Source organism: Salmo trutta, chromosome 8 (genome assembly GCF_901001165.1).
Source record: "Salmo trutta chromosome 8, fSalTru1.1, whole genome shotgun sequence".
NCBI lineage: Eukaryota > Metazoa > Chordata > Actinopteri > Salmoniformes > Salmonidae > Salmo > Salmo trutta.
In genome coordinates this window covers 44,738,141-44,755,335 of record NC_042964.1, presented here as the reverse complement: position 1 = coordinate 44,755,335, position 17,195 = coordinate 44,738,141, and the positions used below count along the sequence as shown (strand labels likewise).

General features: G+C 40.7%; 1 protein-coding gene across 3 annotated transcripts; it reads left to right on the top strand.

Moving 5' to 3' along the window:
* The first annotated feature begins 508 nt into the window (after positions 1 to 508).
* LOC115199077 (alpha-(1,3)-fucosyltransferase 9-like) lies at positions 509 to 13,418 on the top strand. Of its 3 annotated transcripts, none has more exons than XM_029761628.1 (3): positions 509 to 2,171; positions 2,635 to 2,727; positions 12,257 to 13,418. In XM_029761628.1, exons 2-3 carry the CDS (start codon positions 2,641 to 2,643, stop codon positions 13,412 to 13,414), a joined length of 1,245 nt encoding a protein of 414 aa, XP_029617488.1. In that variant the 5' UTR covers positions 509 to 2,171; positions 2,635 to 2,640; the 3' UTR covers positions 13,415 to 13,418. The 3 variants fall into 3 exon arrangements, with proteins under 3 accessions (XP_029617488.1, XP_029617487.1, XP_029617489.1); XM_029761627.1 differs by having other exon boundaries at positions 2,602 to 2,727; XM_029761629.1 differs by lacking the exon at positions 2,635 to 2,727 and having other exon boundaries at positions 512 to 2,171.
* The last annotated feature ends 3,777 nt before the right edge of the window (positions 13,419 to 17,195 follow it).

Here is a 17,195-nt window from a genome sequence, read left to right as displayed (position 1 = left end):
GAGTATGCAGGCCATGGAATAACTGAGACATTTTCAGCTTCCAGGAACTGTGTACAGATCGTTGCAACATGATGCCATGCATTATCATGCTGAAACATGAGCTGATGGGGGCAGTACCTCTGTGCATTAAAATTGCCATTGATAAAATGCAACTGTGTTTGTTGTCTGTAGCTTATGCCTCATACCATAACCTCAACGCCACCATGGGACACTCTGTTCACAACGTTGACATCAGCAAACTTTTTGGGATCTTTTATTTCAGCTCATGAAACATGTGACCAACACTTTACATGTAGCATTTATATTTTTGTAAACAAACAATTTAATCCATTTTAGAATAAGGCGGTAACGTTACATTTTTGGGGGAAAAAGTCAAGGGGTCTGAATACTTTCCGAATGCACTGTAGATCATTCTGAAGGTCAGACCAAAGCTATAGGCTAAAGAATATCTAAATCTGGCAATGAGCCTCGCCCCCATGAGCTATTTTGTTCTGTGAGAACAAATTGCAACACATCAGACCACAGACAGATACTGAATGCAGACAGATACATTCTGACAGGAGGCAGGGCCACAACCACAAGACAATAAAAACTTCACACAGGCTTCCTATAGGCTTGGCATTGTTGTATAAAAGGCTGGCAGATTGATTCAATTATTATTATTTGATATTGAATGTTTTATATTGAAAAGCTTTAGTTGAAAAGTAAAGTGTACCTGTTCATTCATTTGAAATGCAATTGAATACAGATCCACAAATCATTTTGCTTTCAGTGATGAGACATGATTCACTTGACCACATCTACCTAGTTTCTGTAGCAGCATTGCGAGACTAGTCTAGCCCACAAACTTACATGATTCCTACTAGACTAAACCAGAAGCAGAATTTTACCAAAAAGTGTGGGAAACATTTGTTGACCTACTGCTTATCGAACAACTGTCCAACACGCATTCCCTCAACACTCACTCATTGTCATTGTCACTTGAAGAGCTTGTTTTGGTGTAGAGAAAATGATTCATTTCATTATGGTGATAGACAAATTATGTTCAATACTGGGTTATCAAATATCTTAAATTACAGTAGAGATGGTGTTGTTGTTATGTTCAGTTTCAGTGTTGGTTTTTTAACATACTTGGTGGAACTAGTTTAGAGAATTAGAGACTAACCCACTGGGCACAGACGTCAATTCAACATCTATTCCACGTTGAACCAACGTCATTGAAATGATGTGGAAACAATGTTGATTTAACCAGTGTGCTCAGTGGGAATGCTCTTTTGTTACACATAATCTCACAATTACATTTTTAAAAATCCAAATTTATTTAAAATACTTAATTCTTATCATTTATTGTTTTGTATTTTTGATCTTCTATAATCCGGATCTCTTAGTGGGCATAACCATGAATGAGTCAGACAAATTGAAACAGGTAAGGTCATTTGGGAATAAAAATAATAAAATACTTTTCTTCTTCTTGTCCTATCAGGTTAAGGTCTCATTAAACTGTTTTTCAAATGGAAAGTGAACTAGAAAGTTACTTCGATATGTCCATACAACTGATATACAACTCAAAACAATGAACTTGGAATACCACAGGGGTAATAACTTACAGTACAACAAATAATAGCACAATAACACACTACATGAAAGATACTGTACAAGACCAAAGAAGTTAAAGTCGTATTGATGCTGGGACAAAACTGTTGAGGGCTCTATTTGTCAGGTAAAATAACCCGTTGATTGTGTTGATGCAAATCCTACGTACTGTAGGCTACTCATTATCGAGGGGGTGTGGACCAACCTATTAACTGCTCCCTCTTGTATTATATACAGTGTCTCTGACAGCTTTCAACGATAATAAAAAATGATTAGAACTCATTAGAGAGAATAAACTATGCTCCAAGTTCACCTGTTGAATGTGGAGTTAGGTCTAAATAACTATGATAAAAGTACACTCATACTTTGATAAACTTCCTGGCTGCATCAGACAACCAGGTGAAGAGGAAACAAAAATAGCAGCCACACCTTTTTACCTGACCTGCCGTCTCCGAGAGTAGCTCGGCACAAGGCGTTTTGAGGCATCACTCAGTCACTCACTGATCTCTACACCTGGATGGTATACGTAGACATTGTGATACAATACTTCATCTTCTCCTGGCATTTTGGATACCAAGGTAAGTTTGATGACTTGGCTTGGAGGAGGAACTATTCATTATACTATTTCATCACTTTTACTGGTTATGTGTAACTGTTACTCTAAATAGAGCATTGTGAGTAATCATAAAAATCATATGGAATCTTGTACTTTACCTTAGTATAGTATTCACAGGGTAGCACAAGTGTGGTTTGTTCAAAAAGAGGGGGAAATTAAAAAAGTATTGCATCTATAATTATGTTTATAAAATGTAAACTCATTGTAAACGCAATGAGGAAAATGTGATGTTATAAAATATTTGTAAAAAAAACAACAACACTTCTGGAACATTCCAGACGGATCACACACAGTAACTCCTAACAAAGCACGCAAGAGACAATCTAGAAATGTACAAAAGTACATTAACTTAGCCTTATTCTAAAATGGATTAAATAAATGTTTTTCCTCAGCAATCTACATACAATACCCCATGCCATCGACAGGTTCCCATGCCTCAACCGGCTCGACAGGTTCCCATGCCTTACCGGCTCGGCTGGTTTCAGCGCCTCGCGTGGCTTTACAAGACTGGACTGAAGGTCACCCAGTACCAGTTAAAAACATTAATGGAAGTATACAGTGCATTTGGAAAGTATTTAGACCCCTTAACTTTTTCCACATTTTGCTACATTACAGCCTTATTCTAAAACGGATTAAGTAAATGTTTTTCCTTAGCAATCTACACACAATATCCCATAATGACAAAGCGAAAACACTTTTTTTTTTAAATGTATTAAAAATAAAAGACTGAAACTTTATTTACATAAGTATTCAGCACCTTTGCTATGAGACTCGAAATTTAGCTCAGGTGCATCCTGTTTCCATTGATCATACTTGAGATACGTCTACATGCCACGTCTACTCCTGCTCCTCCTCTCTGGTGCTCGTTGTCTCCAATTTACTCATTATTACACACTGCCACCATAGTTATGCGCACTTGCGCCTCATGAGGCTCACCTGTACTCCATCACCTTCCTGATCACCTCCCCTATATCTGTCACTCCCTTTGGTGAGGCGTTATTCTTTCTGTTTATATGTTTCATGTCTGTACACTTCTCGTGTTTCTTGTTGTGGTCCATGTTTGTTTGTTTATTTATTAAAGGTACTCCCTGTACTTGCTTCCCGATTATTAGCTACATGTTACAGAATAACGCTTCATCTGGCTATGCAGGTTCCTGCGCCACAGCAGAAGCGATCGGCCCGCTCCTGGTCATCGGGACCACGTCTCGGGGAGGGGGTACTGTCACATCTACTCCTGCTCCCCCTCTCCCGCGTTTGACGTTGAAGTTTACTCGTACTGTCACGTCTACTCCTGCTCCTCTTCTCTGGCGCTCGTTGTCGCCAGTTTATCCATTATTACGCACACCTGTCACCATCGATACACACACCTCATGAGACTCGCCTGGACTCCATCACCTTCCTGATTACCTCCGCTATATCTGTCACTCCCTTTAGATCTTTCCTCAGGTGTTATTGAATCTGTTTCGTGTCTGTACGCTTTTCGTGTTTCTTGTTTTGTAATATGGTCTATTTATTATTACATTTGCACTCCCGGTACTTGCTTCCTGACTCCCAGCATACACATTACACAACAACTTCATTGGAGTTCACCTGTGGTAATTTCAATTGATTGGACATGACTTGGAAAGGCAGACATCTGCCTATATAATGTCCCACAGTTGACAGTGCATGTCAGAACAAAAACCAAGTCATGAGGTTGAAGGAATTGTCCGTAGAGCTCCGTGACAGGATTGTGTCGAGGCACAGATCTGGGGAAGGTTACCAAAACATTTATGTAGCATTGAAGGTCCCCAAAAACACAGTGGCCTCCATCATTCTAAAATCGAAAATGTTTGGAACCACCAAGACTTTTCCTGGAGCTGGCCGCCCGGCCAAACTGAACAATCAGGGGAGAAGGGCCTTGGTCAGGGAGGTGACCAATAACCTGATGGTCACTCTGACAGAGCTCTAGAGTTCCTCTGTGGAGATGGGAGAACCTTCCAGAAGGACAACCATCTCTGCAGCACTCCACCAATCAGGGCTTTATGGTAGAGTGGCCAGATGGAAGCCACTCCTCAGTAAAATGCAAATGACAGCCCGCTTGGAGTTTGTCAAAAGGCACCTAAAGACTTTCAGACCATGAGAAACAAGATTCTCTGCTCTGATGAAAACAAGATTGAACTCTTTGGCCTGAATGCCAATCGTCACATCTGGAGGAAACCTGGCACCATCCCTATGGTGAAGCATGGTGGTGGCAGCATCATGCTGTGGGGATGTTTTTTCAGAGGCAGGGACTGGGAGACTGGTCAGTATTGAGGGAAAGATGAATAAATGTGATATTTCAGTTGTTTTCTTTATTTATAAAAAATATATATATTTCACCTTTATTTAACCAGGTAGGCAAGTTGAGAACAAGTTCTCATTTACAACTGCGACCTGGCCAAGACAAAGCAAAGCAGTTCGACAACATATAACAACACAGAGTTACACATGGAGTAAAACAAACATAAAGTCAATAATACAGTAGAAAAATAAGTCCATATACAATGTGAGCAAATGAGGTGAGATAAGGGAGGTAAAGGCAAAAAAGGCCATGGTGGTAAAGTAAATACAATATAGCAAGTAAAATTGATAAATTAGCAACAATTTCTAAAAAGCTTTTTTTGTTTGTCATTATGGGATATTGTGTGTAGATTGATAAAACAATATTTTAATCAATTTTAGAATAAGGCTGTAATGTAACAAAATGTGGAAAAAGTCAAGTTGTCAGAATACTTTCCGAAGGCACTGTATATGGAGACTGTTTCGTTCCAAGAAAAGGGGTTAAATACATGTACATTTCAAAAATATGTTTCTGATCTTTCTTATATCTCTCAGATACTTCAGAAAGCTTCCTTTGTTTTTTGGGGGGAGTCTCTCTTCCACATAATGAATCTGTTATTCAATGTGTTTGTATGAGCTAATAGCAGTAAGGCCAAATACAATTTTGAAAATATATTTATATTTTTTTATTCTTCAAGAGGTCTTCTAAATCAAATAGCTAAATGATCCTAGGTATGACCTTCTTCAAAGAATTCCATATACAGTGCCTTGCGAAAGTATTCGGCCCCCTTGAACTTTTCGACCTTTTGCCACATTTCAGGCTTCAAACATAAAGATATAAAACTGTAATTTTTTGTGAAGAATCAACAACAAGTGGGACACAATTATGAAGTGGAACGAAATTTATTGGATATTTCAAACTTTTTTAACAAATAAAAAACTGAAAAATTGTCCGTCCAAAATTATTCAGCCCCTTTACTTTCAGTGCAGCAAACTCTCTCCAGAAGTTCAGTGAGGATCTCTGAATGATTCAATGTTGACCTAAATGACTAATGATGATAAATAGAATCCACCTGTGTGTAATCAAGTCTCCGTATAAATGCACCTGCTCTGTGATAGTCTCAGAGGTCCGTTTAAAGCGCAGAGAGCATCATGAAGAACAAGGAACACACCAGGCAGGTCCGAGATACTGTTGTGGATAAGTTTAAAGCCGGATTTGGATACAAAAAGATTTCCCAAGCTTTAAACATCCCAAGGAGCACTGTGCAAGCGATAATATTGAAATGGAAGGAGTATCAGACCACTGCAAATCTACGAAGACCCGGCCGTCCCTCTAAACTTTCAGCTCATACAAGGAGAAGACTGATCAGAGATGCAGCCAAGAGGCCCATGATCCCTCTGGATGAACTGCAGAGATCTACAGCTGAGGTGGGAGACTCTGTCCATAGGACAACAATCAGTCGTATACTGCACAAATCTGGCCTTTATGGAAGAGTGGCAAGAAGAAAGCCATTTCTTAAAGATATCCATAAAAAGTGTCGTTTAAAGTTTGCCACTAGCCACCTGGGAGACACACCAAACATGTGGAAGAAGGTGCTCTGGTCAGATGAAACCAAAATCGAACTTTTTGGCAACAATGCAAAAGGTTATGGTTGGCGTAAAAGCAACACAGCTCATCACCCTGAACACACCATCCCCACTGTCAAACATGGTGGTGGCAGCATCATGGTTTGGGCCTGCTTTTCTTCAGCAGGGGCAGGGAAGATGGTTACAATTGATGGGAAGATGGATGGAGCCAAATACAGGACCATTCTGGAAGAAAACCTGATGGAGTCTGCAAAAGACCTGAGACTGGGACGGAGATTTGTCTTCCAACAAGACAATGATCCAAAACATAAAGCAAAATATACAATGGAATGGTTCACAAATAAACATATCCAGGTGTTAGAATGGCCAAGTCAAAGTCCAGACCTGAATCCAATCGAGAATCTGTGGAAAGAACTGAAAACTGCTGTTCACAAACGCTCTCCATCCAACCTCACTGAGCTCGAGCTGTTTTGCAAGGAGGAATGGGCAAAAATGTCAGTCTCTCGATGTGCAAAACTGATAGAGACATACCCCAAGCGACTTACAGCTGTAATCGCAGCAAAAGGTGTCGCTACAAAGTATTAACTTAAGGGGGCTGAATAATTTTGCACGCCCAATTTTTCAGTTTTTTATTTGTTAAAAAGGTTTGAAATATCCAATAAATTTCGTTCCACTTCATGATTGTGTCTCACTTGTTGTTGATTCTTCACAACACATTACAGTTTTATATCTTTATGTTTGAAGCCTGAAATGTGGCAAAAGGTCGAAAAGTTCAAGGGGGCCGAATACTTTCGCAAGGCACTGTAGCTTAGTAGATTAGAGTCAGGTGTGTGTCAGCTAGTGCTGGGGCAAAAGTGTGCCACCAATCATCAGGCCCCTGAGGACTGCAGTTGTCCATCCCTGGTGTACACTGTGTTTGCTGTACATACTGTATACATCGTCATACAGGATAAGCAGACTGTCCTCATGAATGCTGAATTTATCAACAGCACTGAACAATACCTGATGTTAGCCTTAGTTTCACTAGTGATGCATTTTACATTCTTTGTTCCCTGGTGTATTGTCATATAAGATAGTTAATGTGCTTGCTGAAATTAATGTCACCAGCTCTAGCGCTTAACGCTAGAAAAGCCTGACCTCCTTGGACCCCCTTCGGCCATCCTTTGAAAGTCAATATTATAACAGTCTAATGAATACATATCCTATCATTTAGTTGTGTTTATGGAAGTCTTAGGTAAGAAAATGTACAGTGGGGGGAAAAAGTATTTGATCCCCTGCTGATTTTGTACATTTGCCCACTGACAAAGAAAGGATCAGTCTATAATTTTAATGGTAGGTTTATTTGAACAGTGAGAGATAGAATAACAACAAAAATATGCAGAAAAAACGCATGTCAAAAATGTTATAAATTGATTTGCATTTTAATGAGGGAAATAAGGATTTGACCCCCTCTCAATCAGAAAGATTTCTGGTCCCCAGGTGTCTTTTATACAGGTAACGAGCTGAGATTAGGAGCACACTCTTAAAGGGAGTGCTCCTAACTGCAGCTTGTTACCTGTAAAAAAGACACCTGTCCACAGACGCAATCAATCAATCAGATTCCAAACTGTCCACCATGGCCAACACCAAAGAGCTCTCCAAGGATGTCAGGGACAAGATTGTAGACCTACACAAGGCTGGAATGGGCTACAAGACCATCGCCAAGCAGCTTGGTGAGGTGGTGACAACATTTGGTGCAATTATTCGCAAATGGAAGAAACACAAAACAACTGTCAATATCCCTCGGCCTGGGGCTCCATGCAAGATCCCACCTCGTGGAGTTGCAATGATCATGAGAACGGTGAGGAATCAGCCCAGAACTACATGGGAGGATCTTGTCAATGATCTCAAGGCAGCTGGGACCATAGTCACCTAGAAAACAATTGGTAACACACTACGCCGTGACGGACTGAAATCCTGCAGCGCCCGCAAGGTCCCCCTGCTCAAGAATACATATACATGCCCGTCTGAAGTTTGCCAATGAACATCTGAATGACTCAGAGGACAACTGGTGAAAGTGTTGTGGTCAGATGAGAGCAAAATGGAGCTCTTTGGCATCAACTCAACTCGCCGTGTTTGGAGGAGGAGGAATGCGACCTATGAAGAACACCATCCCCACCATCAAACATGGAGGTGGAAACATTATGCTTTGGGGGTGTTTCTCTGCTAAGGGGACAGGACAACTTCACCGCATCAAAGGGATGATGGACGGGGCCATGTACCATCAAATCTTGGGTGAGAACCTCCTTCCCTCAGCCAGGGAATTGAAAATGGGTCATGGATGGGTATTCCAGCATGACAATGACCCAAAACACACGGCCAAGGCAACAAAGGAGTGGCTCAAGAAGAAGCACATTAAGGTCCTGGAGTGGCATAGCCAGTCTCCAGACCTTAATCCCATAGAAAATATGTGGAGGGAGCTGAAGGTTCGAGTTGCCAAACATCAGCCTCAAAACCTTAATGACTTGGAGAAGATCTGCAAAGAGGAGTGGGACAAAATCCCTCCTGAGATGTGTGCAAACCTGGTGGCCAACTACAAGAAACGTCTGCCCTCTGTGATTGCCAACAAGGGTTTTGCCACCAAGTACTAAGTCATGTTTTGCAGAGGGGTCAAAGACTTATTTCCCTCATTAAAATGCAAATCATTTTATAACATTTTTGACATGCGTTTTTCTGGATTTTTTTGTTGTTATGTCTCTCACTGTTCAAATAAACCTACCATTAAAAGTATAGACTGATCATTTCTTTGTAAGTGGGCAAACATACAAAATCAGCAGGGGATCAAATACTTTTTCCCCCCACTGTATATGAAAGAACACAATAGCATTTTCATTTGTTTATGTAACTGCAGGCTATATGTACAAATGAAAAAACACTAAAACCCCACAATTCAAGTGTTAAAATCAATTAAATTAACACTGTCACAAAGATAATTCATTTGTTAAGGACAGGTCTTAAGGAGCATCATGAATTTAAGAAAATGCATTTCAAAAGAACAGAGTGGCATATTTTCTATTTAAATATATTACTGTTCTTTGAGTGTTGAGTTCATGTGGAGAGGCATGGGCGGGATCACTGTAATTCAGAGTTGTTGGGTTAAATGCAGAAGACACATTTCGGTTGAGTCATAACGTTGTAGGCATCCCCCTTCAATTCTACCAAAAAGTTATATCTTCAAATATATAGTAGCTCAAGGGGTCATTTTTAAGAGTTGCGTGGCAAGGATAAGTTATTGGGAACTGCATAATCTGCTCTTTCTGACACTATATAGACATCATAACATCTTACCAGCTTGTGATTTGTAGGAGAATTTGAAAAAGTAACTTTTTGGCACACCGTTTACCTGCCTCTTTGTAAATTCCAAGCTGCAGCTGTTCATTGGATTCTTCATTTATAATTTAACAATTGATAATATTCTCTCCCATCACACTATTGTCAATTTAATCTTGTCTTTAGGCTAACTCTATTATTATATGTGGGAAATTAGTTTTGATATATATAGTTTAGTGTGAGGACAGACGCTGGGAGACGAGAAGCAAGTACAGGGAGTGAAGATATACTAGATAAACAGACATGAAAATAAAACAAGATCAGCGTCTGGACGGGGAACAAAACAACATTAATGCAGACATGGTGAAGAAACTGAGGAAGTGACAGATATAGGGGAGGGAATCAATAAGGTAATAGAGTCCAGGTGAGTCCCATGAAGCGCTGATGCGCGAAACGATGGTAACAGGTGTGAGTAATGATGGGCGCCTGGCACCCTCAAGCTCAGAGAGGGGGAGCAGGAGCAGGAGTGACAGTTTAGGTGCAGTTTAGATTGGCCATCATCAGCTGCGCAGGCTGACTGCCAAGGAATGACCTGCAGTGATTGAGGGGCAGGGGGAAAAATTATGTCCTCTTAAAACTGTTTTAATTTATAACACATTATTTTTGTCATATTAAGATTCTGACAACGACAGTGTGTTATATAGACTTATTTAGGAAAAGTTAAGGACGGGGGGACATTAAAAAGGTTTCTGTTTTGAGTCAACATGACGCTTTTGGCTCTCCTAGTGTTAAACCGCTTGAGCTATCAACACTAACTCATCTTTGGAATATGCAGACTCCCTGTCAGCAGGTTACTTGAGAAAATATTTTTGATACTATTTATACTTTTTGTACTACAGCCATATTTGCATAAATCGCAATGCATGAAATGTCCATAAACTTCAATGGTAAAACATTTACAATTCTAGAAGCTACTTCAGGCTATCCTAACTTCGAACTGTCTATAACCTTTACAATTTGAACCTTAACAATATGAATTAGCACACATTTGCATAAAACTTCCTTGATTTTATGCAAACTATAAGAACACAATGAAAGACATTTCAAATGTGACATTTTAAAAACTTTAGACACCATCCCAACTTTCACATGCTCAGGCTATATTTTTTTATTTTTTTATTTATTTCACCTTTATTTAACCAGGTAGGCAAGTTGAGAACAAGTTCTCATTTACAATTGCGACCTGGCCAAGATAAAGCAAAGCAGTTCGACAACATACAACAACACAGAGTTACACATGGAGTAAAACAACATACAATCAATGATGCAGTAGAAAAAAAATAAGACTATATACAATGTGAGCAAATGATGTGAGATAAGGGAGGTAAAGGCAAAAAAAATGCCATGGTGGCAAAGTAAATAAAGTATAGCAAGAAAAACACTGGAATGGTAGATTTGTAGTTTGAAGAAAGTTCAAAGTTAAAATATAAATAATATGGTGCAAAGGAGCAAAATAAATAAAATAAATAAATACAGTAGGGGAAGAGGTAGTAGTTTGGGCTAAATTATAGATGGGCTATGTACAGGTGCAGTGATCTGTGAGCTGCTCTGACAGCTGGTGCTTAAAGCTAGTGAGGGAGATAAGTGTTTCCAGTTTCAGAGATTTTTGTAGTTCGTTCCAGTCATTGGCAGCAGAGAACTGGAAGGAGAGACGACCAAAGGAGGAGTTGGCTTTAGGGGTGACCAGAGAGATATACCTGCTGGAGCGCGTGCTACAGGTGGGTGCTGCTATGGTGACCAGTGAGCGGAGATAAAGGGGGACTTTACCTAGCAGGGTCTTGTAGATGACCTGGAGCCAATGTGTTTGGCGACGATTATGAAGCGAAGGCCAGCCAACGAGAGCGTACAGGTCGCAGTGGTGGGTAGTATATGGGGCTTTGGTGACAAAACGGATGGCACTGTGATAGACTGCATCCAGCTTGTTGAGTAGGGTATTGGAGGCTATTTTGTAAATGACATCGCCGAAGTCGAGGATTGGTAGGATGGTCAGTTTTACGAGGGTATGTTTGGCAGCATGAGTGAAGGATGCTTTGTTGCGAAATAGGAAGCCAATTCTAGATTTCACTTTGGATTGGAGATGATTGATGTGAGTCTGGAAGGAGAGTTTACAGTCTAACCAGACACCTAGGTATTTGTAGTTGTCCACAAATTCTAAGTTAGAACCGTCCAGAGAAGTTATGCTGGACGGGCGGGCAGGTGCAGGCAGCGATCGGTTGAAGAGCATGCATTTAGTTTTACTTGTGTTTAGGAGCAGTTGGAGACCACGGAAGGAGAGTTGAATGGCATTGAAGCTCGTCTGGAGGGTTGTTAACACAGTGTCCAAAGAAGGGCCAGAAGTATACAGAATGGTGTCGTCTGCGTAGAGGTGGATCAGAGATTCACCAGCAGCAAGAGCGACATCATTTATGTATACAGAGAAAAGAGTTGGCCCAAGAATTGAACCCTGTGGTACCCCCATAGAGACTGCCAGAGGTCCAGACAGTAGGCCCTCCGATTTGACACACTGAACTCTGTCAGAGAAGTAGTTGGTGAACCAGGCGACGCAATCGTTTGAGAAACCAAGGCTACTGAGTCTGCCGATGAGGATGTGGTGATTAACAGAGTCAAAAGCTTTGGCCAGGTCAATGAATACGGCAGCACAGTATTGTTTCTTATCGATGGCGGTTACGATGTCGTTTACATTCAATCAATCTTTCTATCTAACTACTTTTTCAGCTATAACCAGTCACTACCATTATTATAATGTATTTCACATCCATGGTTTTGATTGTTCTCTATTCTCTTTCAAAGGGTCAAGGTATGTCCACTCCGGCTTCTCAGGGGGTTCTACGGCCTGTTCTGATTGGCTGTTTTTTTATGGCATGCTTTGTGGGAATATTCTTCATTTACTACAAACCCCAGATCAAGTTCCTTTCATGCCGTACTGACCAGGCATCCCACGAGGGGAAGGCTGGTTGTTCTCCTTGCCCTCAAGTAAGTATGGCAGGGAGCCACACAGGGCAAGAAACACACCATGCCCAGACAGCCATTCAGGCTGATGATGACGGAGACACAGACACTATCATTTTGATCTGGATGTGGCCATTTGGTCAGGCCTTTGACATAAACTCTTGTGCCTACTTTAACATCAAAGGCTGTCACCTAACAGTGGATAAAAACCTTTACAGCAAGGCGCACGGTGTCATATTCCACCATAGAGACATCCATGGAGACCTGAAGAACATGCCCCAAGAGCAACGTCCATGGTTCCAGAAATGGGTGTGGTGGAATGGAGAATCACCGGCTAACACAAACAGGATTCCTGGTGTTGACCACTTGTTCAATTTGACTGCGAGTTATCGACTGGATTCTGATATCAAGGTTCCTTATGGGTCGCTTGTCGAGGTAACCAGTGAGGATAAAATCTTTGAGCTGCCCAAGAAGGACAAATTAGTCTGTTGGGTAGTGAGCAACTGGAACCCAAACTACAAGAGGGTACAGGTGTTCAACGAGCTCAGTAGGCATGTCAAAGTAGAGGCCTATGGGAGACATTTTAGTAGATACCTAGAAAACGAAGACTACTCGAAGACGCTGTCCAGCTGTAAATTCTACCTGGCGTTTGAAAACTCCATCTACAAAGACTATGCTACAGAGAAGCTGTTCAACGCTATGAAGTTGGGAGCAGTGCCCGTTGTTCTAGGTCCATCCAGGGACAACTACGAACAATTTATCCCAAGGGACTCTTTCATCCATGTGGATGATTTCTCCTCTACAGAGGAGCTGGCAAAGAAGCTTCTCTTTCTCGGCCAGAACGAGGAAGAATACATGAGGTACTTCACCTGGCGAAAGAACTTTAAAGTCCAGGGATGGTGGTTTGGACTTGAGCACGCCTGTCGCTCATGTGATTACATTCGAAGAAATAAAGGATACAAAACTTGTAATAATCTAAATAAATGGTTTTGGGGCTAAGTGACTCATTTGTAGTGGTACATTTCCATGTAAAAGGACCCATAAACACCAACCTGTGAAGTTCAATCAATACAATGTATTATAATGCCATTTTTACATCTGCAGTTGTCACAAAGTGCTTATACAGAAACTGAGCCTAAAACCCCAAAGAGCAAGCAATATAGAAGCACGCTGGCTAGGAAAAACTCCCTAGAAAGGCTGGAACCTAGGAAGAAACTTAGAGAGGAACCTGGCTTTGGTTGTGCCGGGTGGAGATTTTAAGAGTACATGGGCATTAAGGCCAGATCATTCTTCAAGATATTCAAACATTTATAGGTGACCAGTAGGGCCAAATAATAATTATAGTGGTTATAGATGTCCAGGACAATATAGCACGACCAGTGAACAGGTCAGGCTTCCATAGCCGCAGACAGAACAGCAGAAAGTGGATCAGTAGCACGACAAGGTAGTCTGTCCGGTGCACAGGTCAGGGTTCCATAGCCACAGGCAAACAGCAGAAGCTGGATCAGCAGCACGACCAGGTGTTTCCCAACTCTGGTTCTCAAGTACCCCCAGCAGTACATATTTTCATTGTAGCCCTGGACAAACACACCTCATTCAACTCATTGAGGGCTTGATGATTAGTTGACAAGTTGAATCAGGTGTGCTTGTCCAGGGTTACAATAAAAATGTATACTGTTGGGGGAACTCGAGGACCAGGGTCAGGAAACACTGACTTAAAACACAAGACCAAATCTATATCGATTGGAGTTGCTTACCAAGAAAACAGTGAATGTTCCTGAGTGACCGAGTTACAGATTTTACTTAAATATACTTGAAAATCTATGGCAAGCCCTGGAAATGGTTGTCTAGCAATAATCAACAACCAATTTGACAGAGCTTGAAGAATGTTTAAAAGAATAAACGGCAAATGTTGCACAATCCAGGTGTGGAAAGCTCTTAAACCTTGTTCACAACGCAGGCCTTAATGCTCTAATCTGTTTTGGAATACTGACTGTCCAAACAGCAAGTTACAGGTGACCAAATCAGATCTGTGTGTGTTCAGACAGAAGTCATTTGCTGATAAGGCTATGCTAGTTGTCATAGTAATGACGGGTGTGTGTGTGAGACCAGTAGTGTAGGCTGATTGGTGGTGGTGCTTCCTTTCACTCAGAAGTTAGGTGTCAAGCTAAAGTGACGACAATGCCTGCCATGGACGTTTCCCAGTTGATTTGAATGTTTCAAATCATAGTGTAAGAACACTTTTAAAGCCTCAAAGGATAAGATGATCCAACTTGTCAAACTGTCAACTGAGTAGCTAGCAAGCAACAAGATATGCCGAATAACAGTCTAAAAAGCACTTGAGGGCATATAAATCACAAGTCACATGGCCATGAATCCGATTTGTATCTTTTATTTTATTTAAAAAAATATATTTCACCTTTATTTAACCAGGTAAGCTAGTTGAGAACAAGTTCTCATTTACAACTGCGACCTGTCCAAGATAAAGCAAAGCAGTGCGACACAAACAACAACAAAGAGTTACACATGGAATAAACAAGCGTACAGTCAATAACACAATAGAAAAGTCTACATACAGTGTGTGCAAATGGCTTGAGGAGGTAGGCAATAAATAGGCCATAGTAGCGAAGTAATTACAATTTAGCAGATTAACACTGGAGTGATAAATGAGCAGATGATGATGTGCTAGTAGAAATACTGGTGTGCAAAAGAGCAGAAAGTAAATAAAAACAATATGGGGATGAGGAAGGTAGATTGGGTGGGCTATTTACAGATGGACTATGTACAGCTGCAGCGATCGGTTAGCTGCTCAGATATCTGACTTCAAACCACCTACGAAGGCTGTTCAGACTGCGGGAAAAATAACAGATTCAAATCGGATATGCAAATAAATAGGATTTGGGACACTTCATACTGCCAATGTGAACATTACTTTAGAGACCTACCCAGAAAGTCACACAGCTGTAATCGCTGCCAAAGGTGCTTTGACAAAGTATTCTCAGGGATGTGAACACTTATGTAAATTTGATATTTCTGTATTTCATTTTCAATTCAAAAATAATATATTTGTCATTATAGGGTATTTTTTGTAGATTGAGGGAAAATATATATTTAATAAATTTTGAACTTAAGCTGTAACACTATTTTTGTAAAAAAAAAAATATATATAAGTCAAGGTGAATGAATACTTTCTGAAGACACTGGGCCAGCACAGAAAAAAAGAATGCATGAAATGTATGCATTCACTACTGTAAGTCGCTCTGGATAAGAGTGTCTGCTAAATGACTAAACTTTTTTTTTTTTAAATGTCCAGTGCCTTGCTGTTCAACCTTCGCACCCCTGGTACGACCAAACCTGACTGTTGAATGTTCTGTTTTTGCACACTGTTTGCATAGTTGTTTCATTGTTTGGACAGAATATACTGTGATTACAAATGTGAAATATCATGTAAATGTGTATCACACTAATGTCTTGTCATGACAGCAAAGGTAACAAGTTATAGTTACTCACATTTAAATCATTATCTGCCCAGATATCTGCTGATTCCAGTAATTCTGTTATTGTTTCAGGATAATAAACTGACAATACAAGAGCAATGGAATATTGCACTGAACAGGGTTTGAGGATGATGGATGGAAAAGAGGAACTCTGTTACCATAGTGTTCTTGTATTGTTAACCCTGGACAAAGAATGTGGTATTACCATGAAACAATGTTGAAGGTGTTTCTGAGCAAATAGTGTTTTGAAAAATATAACTTGTTAGCAAATAATGTAATGTAATGTAAAATCAAATCAAATCGTATTCGTCACATGCGCCGAATACATCAGGTGTAGACCTTACAGTGAAATGCTTAATTACAAGCCCTTAACCAACAAGCCCTTAACCAACAAGCCTAGACTTACTGCTTGCCGTGCGGTAGCAGAGAAAACAGTCTATGACTGGCTCAGTTGGCAGAGCATGGTGTTTGCAACGCCAGCATGGTGTTTGCAACGCCAGCATGGTGTGTGCAACACCAGGGTTGTGGGTTCGATTCCCACGGGGGGCCAATACACATTTTTTTCATTATAAATAAAAAATGCATGAAATGAAATGTATGCATTCATTACTGTAAGTCGCTCTGGATAAGAGCGTCTGCTAAATGACTAAAAATGTAAAATTAAAAAAAAAACTAGGGTGACTGGAGTCTGGCAATTTTTAGGGCCTTCCTCTGACACGCCTGGTATAGAGGTCCTGGATGGCAGGAAGCTTGGCCCCAGTGATGTACTGGGCCGTGCGCACTACCCTCTGTAGTGCCTTATGGTCGGAGGCCGATCAGTTGCCTTACAAGGAGGTGATGCAACCGTTCAGGATGATCTCGATGATGCAGCTGACCTGAAGACCCATGCCAAATCTTTTCGGTCTCTTGAGGGGGAAAAGGCATTGTGCTTCCCACTTCACAACTGTCTTGGTGTGTTTGGACAATGATAGTTCGTTGGTGATGTGGACATCTATGTGGACACCAAGCTCTCAACATGCTCATGTAATGTAAAATGCTACCCACATACATCCGGTAATGTAAAATGCTACCCACATACATCATGTAATGGATAATGCGTCCACATACATCATGTAATGTAAAATGCTACCCACATACATCATGTAATGGATAATGCGTCCACATACATCATGTCATGTAAAATGCGTCCACATACAACATGTAATGTAAAATGCGTCCACATCCATCATGTAATAGAAAATGCGTCCACATACATCATGTAATGCAAAATGCGTCCACATACA

Bases quoted from the DNA above. Each gene is read 5' to 3' on its own strand.
- LOC115199077 (XM_029761628.1), top strand. From the start codon at position 2,641: ATGCCTCAACCGGCTCGACAGGTTCCCATGCCTTACCGGCTCGGCTGG. The intron at 2,728-12,256 runs GTCACCCAGTAC...TCTCTTTCAAAG, and splicing joins TTTACAAGACTGGACTGAAG to GGTCAAGGTATGTCCACTCC.